Source organism: Microplitis mediator, chromosome 10 (assembly GCF_029852145.1).
Source record: "Microplitis mediator isolate UGA2020A chromosome 10, iyMicMedi2.1, whole genome shotgun sequence".
Classification (NCBI taxonomy): Eukaryota; Metazoa; Arthropoda; class Insecta; order Hymenoptera; family Braconidae; genus Microplitis; species Microplitis mediator.
Window position 1 is genome coordinate 6674617 of NC_079978.1, and position 9511 is coordinate 6684127.

At 31.3% G+C, this 9511-nt stretch overlaps 2 protein-coding genes across 2 annotated transcripts; both read left to right on the forward strand.

The window, feature by feature from the left end:
- Positions 1 to 6: 6 nt before the first annotated feature.
- Positions 7 to 3103, forward strand: LOC130675895 (vesicular glutamate transporter 2.1-like). Its single transcript, XM_057481791.1, has 10 exons — positions 7 to 561; positions 664 to 796; positions 1027 to 1082; positions 1140 to 1317; positions 1392 to 1628; positions 1699 to 2004; positions 2086 to 2209; positions 2309 to 2585; positions 2665 to 2785; positions 2861 to 3103. The coding sequence occupies exons 3-10, from the start codon at positions 1030 to 1032 to the stop codon at positions 3032 to 3034; spliced, it is 1470 nt and encodes a 489-aa protein (XP_057337774.1). The 5' UTR covers positions 7 to 561; positions 664 to 796; positions 1027 to 1029; the 3' UTR covers positions 3035 to 3103.
- A 434-nt stretch (positions 3104 to 3537) lies between these two features.
- Positions 3538 to 6681, forward strand: LOC130675896 (vesicular glutamate transporter 2.2-like). The gene is made up of 8 exons (XM_057481793.1): positions 3538 to 4061; positions 4135 to 4306; positions 4386 to 4622; positions 4693 to 4998; positions 5081 to 5204; positions 5304 to 5580; positions 5660 to 5780; positions 5856 to 6681. The coding sequence occupies exons 1-8, from the start codon at positions 4012 to 4014 to the stop codon at positions 6009 to 6011; spliced, it is 1443 nt and encodes a 480-aa protein (XP_057337776.1). The 5' UTR covers positions 3538 to 4011; the 3' UTR covers positions 6012 to 6681.
- Positions 6682 to 9511: the final 2830 nt, after the last annotated feature.

Here is a 9511-nt window from a genome sequence, read left to right on the forward strand (position 1 = left end):
GTTATCTGATCAACAAGTTTTACACCTGTATTATTATTTGTCACAAGTACAATGTGTTAAATTTAACACAAATTTTTCAACTGTAACAAAAACTTGATTAATAAAATTGTAAATAAATAATTATTGTTAATAGAAATCTACATGAATCAAGAGGAAGAAATAGCGGGAAGAGATCAAATAGAAAATTATTGAATAAATAGTTGTGATACATGTCATCATTACGCATGAATACTTAACATATGTTATGCTACTTAATTTATTGTAATCAATCTATCAAGATGATGATGATGATGATGATAATGATGGAAATCATCAGTGCAGTGAGATTTAAAAAGTTGGATATTGAATCAGTGTCAAGTCCGCCAGTTAATCCAGACCCAGAGTGTATGACAGATAAGAGCGCGCGGGAGCTATGCTTTACCTTCCAATCGCTTTCAAATGACTTTTACTGTGTCATTTCATCGGGCAAGACTCGTGTACTGTTACTGAACTTGCTGTTTATCCTTGTGTTCATGCGATTGAACAATAAGCTAATCAATAATTTCAAAAACAAGCACTCAGGTATGCGTTAGTTGGTTCTTATCATAAAGTCGTTTAAAATAAAATTCAAATTTATTTATTGAAACATAAAATATTTAATTGTTGGGTTTATTTAAATTTTAGTGAAGAGAAAAAAAAGTCACGGTGAGAAGTGATAATAGAATTGATTTAAGTGTTACAGTGAAAGTTAAAAAATAAACCAGCTGTTATATTAAAAATTCGAGTTGACGTATGTTGGGATATAATATATTATAAGGTAATTAATGTACAAATGAATTAGCTCCGAGGTCATTTTTTATTACTGTAATGCATTATGTCCTCATTGTTAATGCGCCCGCCAAGGCATGCAATTATTGGTGCATGATTATCTTTACGTGCGGTTTAAGTTTTATCACTTTGTCCGGAAAATACAAATAAAACTGCGTTTATAAATTTTTATTTTACATGGATTGGTTATTAAATAATATAAAAAAATCATTTTTTTAGACCATGGATATTAAAGAAGGGAACGATAATTTGAAAGAACATCATGACTATGGAAGGTAATTTTATTATTTTTTTAAAGATATCAATGATATAATTAATCGAAAATATTGCAGTGTACAGAAAAAGTGGTCTGAAGGAGAAGAAGAAATGGACGAAGCTGTCGGTTGGAAATTTTGGAAGAAACGACGTTATGTTGTTGGAGTGCTGGCATTTTTTGGATTTTTTACTTCGTATATATTACGGGTTAATTTAAGTGTTGCGATTGTCGCGATGACATCAAGTTCCTCTGGGGTATTTCTATAAACACTCATAGTTAAAATATAATTAGTGTTTTTTTTTTAATGATTAGGATTAATTAATTATAGAATGAAGCAGAGTTTAATTGGGATTCAAAGCTCCAGGGGCTAGTTCTCAGTTCATTTTTTTACGGATACATAAGCACGCAATTACTTGGTGGATGGCTCAGTGCGCGCATTGGCGGCAAAAGAGTATTTGGAATTGGAATTGCAGTTACCGCGCTCTTAACATTGATCACGCCGCCTTTAACGCGACATAGTGTTTATGTTCTTATTGCCTTGCGAATAATCGAAGGAATATTTGAGGTAATTTATCATTCAATCAATATTTTAGCTAACAAGTTAGTTAATGAATGGGTGAATGATTTTAACTTAGGGTGTAACGTATCCATGTATTCATTCCATATGGGCAAACTGGGCTCCACCTTTAGAGAGGTCTAAACTCGCGACCCTCGCATTCTCGGGCAGTTTTGTTGGCACAGTTTTTGCTATGCCCGCATGTGGAATTATGGCTGAACGTCTGGGCTGGCCATCAGTATTCTATATTTTCGGAGCCATAGGTTTGGTTTGGTTCGCTTTCTGGTGGCATATTGTCACCGATAAACCAGAAGATGATCCGAAAATATCACAATCTGAGCTTGATTACATTAAAAGATCACTCGGTAACAGTAATCAACAAAAGGTTTGCTTCAGTTTTTTTACAACAAACCAATCAGGCTTTTAAATAAGTATCAATTCATTACTAACGTTTATTATTCTGTAGACAATTTCGCATCCATGGAAATCAATACTGACTTCACCAGCAGTTTGGGCAATCGTAGCAGCACACTTCAGCGAAAACTGGGGTTTCTACACGATGCTTACTCAACTGCCGACATTTATGAGCGGTCAGTAAAATTAGAATGTAAATGTCAATTTTTTTTTGAATGAGTTCATATGGCTATAATAATAATCAAGGACTTTTTTATATACATTTGTATAACCAGATGTGCTGAACTTTAAGCTCGAAAAAACCGGATTTTTCTCAGCCGTTCCTTATCTAGTAATGTCTATTGTATTACAATGCTCTGGACATCTCGCTGACCATTTGCGATCGAAAAATATTCTCAGTACTACTCATGTTCGTAAAATATTTACGTGTGGAGCTTTTTTGAGTCAGACTATATTTATGATACTTGCTGGATTTACAGCGACATCGACAAGTGCTGTTACTTGTCTCGCTGTTGCTGTTGGTCTCGGTGGTTTCGCTTGGTCAGGGTTCAGGTCAGTAGCAATAACAATACAATATTTAATAATTAATTAATCAACTGATTAAAAATTTTTATGTCATTAAATATATTAGCGTAAATCATTTGGATATTGCCCCACAACATGCGAGTGTTTTAATGGGAATAGGAAATACAATCGCAACTCTTCCTGGTATCGTTAGTCCTTTGATTACCGGTTACATCGTTCAAAATAAGGTACTTATCATAATATTATAATTATTTTAATCATCACATACTGCTCACATTATTTATCAAAACGATTGATTACAGACTGCCGCTGAATGGAGAATAGTATTGATAATCGCAGGAACAATTTATCTAATCGGTGCTGTAATTTACGGTCTGTTCGCATCAGGTGAACGACAACATTGGGCTCGTGAGAAAAATAATGACGATTTAAAAGCATACAGTAACCCTGCATTAGATAGTGATTCTCATTTATAGACTAATTATTTTGTATCTTTAATACACAGATAAAAATTTGTTGAATAAATTTTGTTTTTTAAATAATAATCAGATTGATGTCTCAAATCCTTTAAAGTTACAATAGTAGTTATGTATTTTAACTTTACAAACGTTCGATAAAAGAATTGATGGATAGATATCAAAATATATAATGCTGAGAAACTGATAGAATAAAAGGTGATACATAAAATAGGAAATTATTCAATAACTTAATAATAATTATTTACAATCAATCAATCGGTAATCAATCTTTCAAAATTATAATCGTATCAGTGATGTATATATACATCCATTAATATGTAGTTGAAACTGGTTAAACCGGAATGAAAAATAGATTAAAGTTTGCAGCATCTATCATAAATTTTATCTTCCAATCGCTCTCAAATAACTTTAACTATTTGACTTCATTGTCGACAGCTGCTTATATTCGTTTCTTTTTACACAATTTTAAATTTTAACTATTGCAACTTTTTTTTCATACAATTAAACTATAGGAATTTTGAATTTTAAATAAGCAATGATGCATATAAACATAAGCTCCTATTAACGTAATTGCAATTTGTATTTTCTATCAAAAAAATGAAATACTATTAAAACAGTATATAAATTTGAATTTTAACCAGTAAAAAATTAAAATTATATTACTGTGATGCTTGGCGTCGAACAAAATGATCCAGTAAAAGTGATGCTAAAGTTAAAATAAACCATCCATTGACAGTTCCAATGAACCAAGTGAGTGATATTCAAATAAATTAGTTACAAGGTTTATCTATCATATTAATAAATGATCACCTATAAATATTATAAATATGCCCGTGAACACGTGCAGTTATCGCGAATCGATACACTGTCTCAGACGTTATCTTTTTTATTGGTTCGCGAAGTATAAAATAAATTTCAGTTATCGAATTATGGTCCCAACGTAATAGTTCTTTAGATTCATTTTCTCGCTAACTATGGGTAAAAAAATCATCTTCCATTTAGAGAGACGTGATCAGCATGGAAGGTAAACTATTATTATTTTCTAAACGTGTATGTACAAATATATCAAAAAATTTTATATCTCAATAATATTTTAGTGTGGAAAAACGGACCGAAAAAGTCGAAATGGATGATGCGGTAGGTTGGAAGTTTTGGAAAAAACGACGTTATGTTGTTGCGATCTTTGCATTTTTTGGATTTTTTACTTCATATGTTTTACGAGTTAATTTGAGTATCGCTATCGTCGCAATGACGAAAAGTTCACCAGAGGTATTTTAGAGTAAACTAATTATGTAGTACAGAAATACAGTAAGGTTTATATTTCATGGTTTGGATCAATTAATTATAGGATGAAGCAGAGTTTAATTGGGATTCAAAGCTCCAGGGGCTTGTTCTCAGCTCATTTTTTTACGGGTACATAAGTACGCAAGTAATTGGAGGATGGCTTAGTGCGCGCATTGGCGGCAAAAGAGTATTTGGAATTGGAATCGCCGTTACCGCGCTCTTAACATTGATCACGCCGCCTTTAACGCGACATAGTGTTTATGCTCTTGTTACTTTGCGGATAATCGAAGGAATATTTGAGGTAATTTATCATTCGATCAATATTTTAGCTAGCAAGTTAGTTAATTAATAGGTGAATGATTTTTACTTAGGGTGTAACGTATCCATGCATTCATGCCATATGGGCAAACTGGGCTCCACCTTTAGAGAGGTCTAAACTCGCGACCCTCGCATTCGCGGGCAGTTCTGTTGGCACAGTTTTCGCAATGCCAGTATGTGGAATTATAGTTGAACAGTTAGGCTGGGCATCATCATTTTATATTTTTGGAGCCATTGGTTTAGTTTGGTTCGCTTTCTGGTGGCATATTGTCACCGATAAACCAGAAGATGATCCGAAAATATCACAATCTGAGCTTGATTACATTAAAAGATCACTTGGTAACAGTAATCAACAAAAGGTTTGCTTCAGTTTTTTTACAACAAACTAATCAGGCTTTTAAATTAATATCCATTCATTACTAACGTTTATTATTTCTGTAGACAATTTCGCATCCATGGAAATCAATGTTGACTTCACCAGCAGTTTGGGCAATCGTAGCAGCACACTTCAGCGAAAACTGGGGTTTCTACACGATGCTTACTCAACTGCCGACATTTATGAGCGGTCAGTAAAATTAGAATGTAAATGTCAATTTTTTTTTGAATGAGTTCATATGGCTATAATAATAATCAAGGACTTTTTTGTATACATTTATATACCCAGATGTACTGAACTTTAAGCTCGAAGAAACCGGATTTTTCTCAGCCGTTCCTTATCTAGTAATGTCTATTGTAATACCATGCTCTGGACAACTCGCTGACTATTTGCGATCGAAAAATATTCTCAGTACTACTCATGTTCGTAAAATATTTACGTGTGTTGCTTTTTTGAGTCAGACTACATTCATGATTCTTGCTGGATTTACAACGACATCGACAAGTGCTGTTACTTGTCTTGCTGTTGCTGTTGGTCTTGGTGGTTTCGCTTGGTCAGGGTTCAGGTCAGCAGCAATAACAATACAAAATTTAATAATTAATTAATCAACTGACTGAAAAATTTTTTGTCATTAAATATATTAGCGTAAATCATTTGGACATTGCCCCACAACATGCGAGTGTTTTAATGGGAATAGGAAATACAATCGCAACTCTTCCTGGTATCGTTAGTCCTTTGATTACCGGTAACATCGTTCAAAATAAGGTACTTATCGTAATATTATAATTGTTTTAATCATTCCATACTGCTCACATTATTTATCAAAACGATTGATTACAGACTGCTGCTGAATGGAGAATAGTATTGATAATCGCAGGAACAATTTATCTTTTCGGTGCTGTAATTTACGGTATTTTCGCATCAGGTGAACGTCAACATTGGGCTCGTGAAAAAAATAGTGACGATTTGAAAGAAAACAGTATCTCTGCTTATTAGTTCACCATCCCGACATCTGTAGAATTATTATTTCATACATAATTTTTCCAGAAAAAACATTATCGGCTAGATTTTATTTTTCAATTAAGTTATCAGGAATTATCATCTAATTCTTCTACCATTACTAATCAGGAACGGAATTTTTTGGTTCAAATCATTTCAATGATTCAACGATAACCTGATCGCTAACTAAAATTAAATACAGCTAAGGTAAATCTCCTAATGGGCCGTTTTTACTGTTAGTAAATAAAATTCTGCTATAATTAAAAATCATTTTATATATTGACAAGTTTACCAATTATTAGCATACTATACGATCTCTAAGGAGTTCGCAGTTTTTATAGATGTCACGAAATCTAATTTTCTTGTCCAATCTTTTGTGTTGAAAACTAGAAGTTCATTTTATAAGATTCTCTACATTCTGAAGATTATTGTAAAAAATATATAAATTAAAATTACATCCTTATTAATTATTCTTATTACTTGCACGGTAAATTCAAATATTTGAAAAATTAAATGACCGTGAAGATAGCCGACACCCGCCATTTTAAAAATAAAAAAGCTTATAACTTTAGAAAAAAAAAAAAATTTTCAAATTTAAAAAAAATGCTCGTGTAGATTTTTCAATTTTCTAGACGAGTATTTTTATAAAAAGATTAAAAAATAAATACTCGAGGTACAATTTGAAATTAAATTTTAAGATTACTTATTTTGTATTCAAAAGGTTTTACAAACCTCATTACTTTTTGATTTTTATATATAATTTTTCGAAATCTACACGAGTATTTTTTTTATTTTTCACTTTTCCAATTTTTTAATCTGGAAATTAACCGTTTTCGAATAAAATGTCTTGTAATTTAAAAGAAAACAAAAATTTTGAAATTTCGAAAAAATACTCGTGTAGAGTTTACAATTTTCTAAACGAGTATTTTTTTTAAACGATCAAAAATACTCGAATTGTTATTTTAAATAAAAATTAATTAATGAAAATATCAATTATAATTTTTTTTTTATATTATATTTTTCAAATTATTAACATGATTATAACTCGGACTTTAGCGACTTGACTCGTAGGACTTTTTTCGAAGGGAATAAAATTTCCTATAAAATTTCTATCAACATTTTTGATGTACTTTCATTGGTTTATGTTCTGCAAGCCAATAAAGGTCAATTTCATACGAAAAATGAGTTCCGCAACGGACACAAGTGAAACAGCTGGAATTACAGCTAAGTAACTATGGACACTTTTGAAGAACACCAAATGCCCTACAATTTGCGACCAAAACCGCCTTGATATCATGAAACGCAGCTGAGTATTAGAAAGTTACAAAAAAAAGTAATTTAATTTACGTGTATTTTAAATGAGAAATCTTTGAAATCTAATGGCAAGTACTTTGCATTGGAATTAAGAGCTCATATTTATGGTGAGAAATTTTTTTTTCGATGAAGATTGCTCAATCTAGGACTCTAATATTTTTTTTCCTCCAGTATTATCTAGTACTTTCGATTGAAAGAGTCTCAGAAATCGCCAGTTAAATTCTCTGGAAATCCCAGAGAAATCCCATAGTCAAATTCACTGGAAATCTCAGAGACATCCCATAGAAAATATAGACCCTGCACTCGGAGTTGTAAAAAAAAAATAGAATTATCGCAAGTTAAATTCTCTGGAAATCCCAGAGAAATCCCATAGAAAATATAGACCCAGCACTCGGAGTTTAAAAAAAAAAAAGAATTATCGCAAGTTAAATTCTCTGGAAATCCCAGAGAAATCCCATAGAAATCCCATAGTCAAATTCACTGGAAATCCCAGAGACATCCCATAGAAAATATAGACCCTGCACTCGGAGTTGTAAAAAAAAAATAGAATTATCGCAAGTTAAATTCTCTGGAAATCCCAGAGAAATCCCATAGAAAATATAGACCCAGCACTCGGAGTTTAAAAAAAAAAAAGAATTATCGCAAGTTAAATTCTCTGGAAATCCCAGAGAAATCCCATAGAAAATATAGACCCAGCACTTGGAGTTTAAAAAAAAAATAGAATCATCGCAAGTTAAATTCTCTGGAAATCCCATAAAAATCCCATAGAAAATATAGACTACACGGAAAGAAAATTATGGCAGCGGTTCCCATAATTTTGTGAAATTTTTTCCTATACCATCATAGGAATTACGACCATAAATTATGGGAGCGGTTCCTATAATTATAGGAATGTTTCCCATAATTATAGGAATGGTTCCTATAATTTATAGGAATGCTTTCTATAATATTATGGGAATCATTCCTATAATTTATGGGAATGGTTCCTATATTATCATGAAAAAATTATTTTAAAGAAGTGCGTGGCAATCACTTCTACAATACACAGAAATATTATTAAACATAAAAACAAAATTTCAAAGATTGAAAAAAAAAATCGTATTTGGCAAAAAAACATTAAAATTTTTAACAAGAATTTTTTGTCAGCACAAAACATTCAAGAAAATTCAAATTTTGGGAAATTTCTACACTATTGTGCAAAAAAAAAATTTTATGATATTATAGGGATGGTTCCCATAACATTATGGGAATAGTTCCCATAATATTATAGGAATAGTTCCTATACCAATATGGGAACCATTCCCATAATAGTATGGGAATGATTCCCATACTATTATGGGAATGATTCCCATACCATTATGGAAATGGTTCCCACAATGATATGGGAATGGTTCCCATAATGGTATGGGAACTATTCTTATACTATTATGGGAATGGTTCCCATAATATATGGGAACCATCCCTATAGTAGTGTAGGTACTATTCCCATACCATTATGGGAACCATTCCCATAATGCATAGCAAAACTTCCCATAATTTTCTTTCCGTGTAGGGTGGCTCATTTGAAACGACTATTTTTTTTTTTTGCTCCATTGACGGAATATTGTTCTAGACATAAAAAAAAAATTTCCCACAAAATTTGAGCCCTTAATTTTAATTTTAAGAACTCGCTAATTGAATTTGAAATTTTTCCTTTCATTTAGCATGTAAAGTGGAAATTTCAAAATTTGTAAACAGCGTCAAAGCTTTTTAATTCTGTCCTAAGTACACTCTCGTAGTCATAAATACGGGAGCCTCCGACTATAAATTTTAAAAACCAATTAGCTTTTGATTAATTGTAAATTTATGAATTTTTATTTAAAATAACAATTCGAGTATTTTTGATCGTTTAAAAAAAATACTCGTTTAGAAAATTGTAAACTCTACACGAGTATTTTTTCGAAATTTCAAAATTTTTGTTTTCTTTTAAATTACAAGACATTTTATTCGAAAACGGTTAATTTCCAGATTAAAAAATTGGAAAAGTGAAAAATAAAAAAAATACTCGTGTAGATTTCGAAAAATTATATATAAAAATCAAAAAGTAATGAGGTTTGTAAAACTTTTTGAATACAAAATAAGTAATCTTAAAATTTAATTTCAAATTGTACCTCGAGTATTTATTTTTTAATCTTTTTATAAAA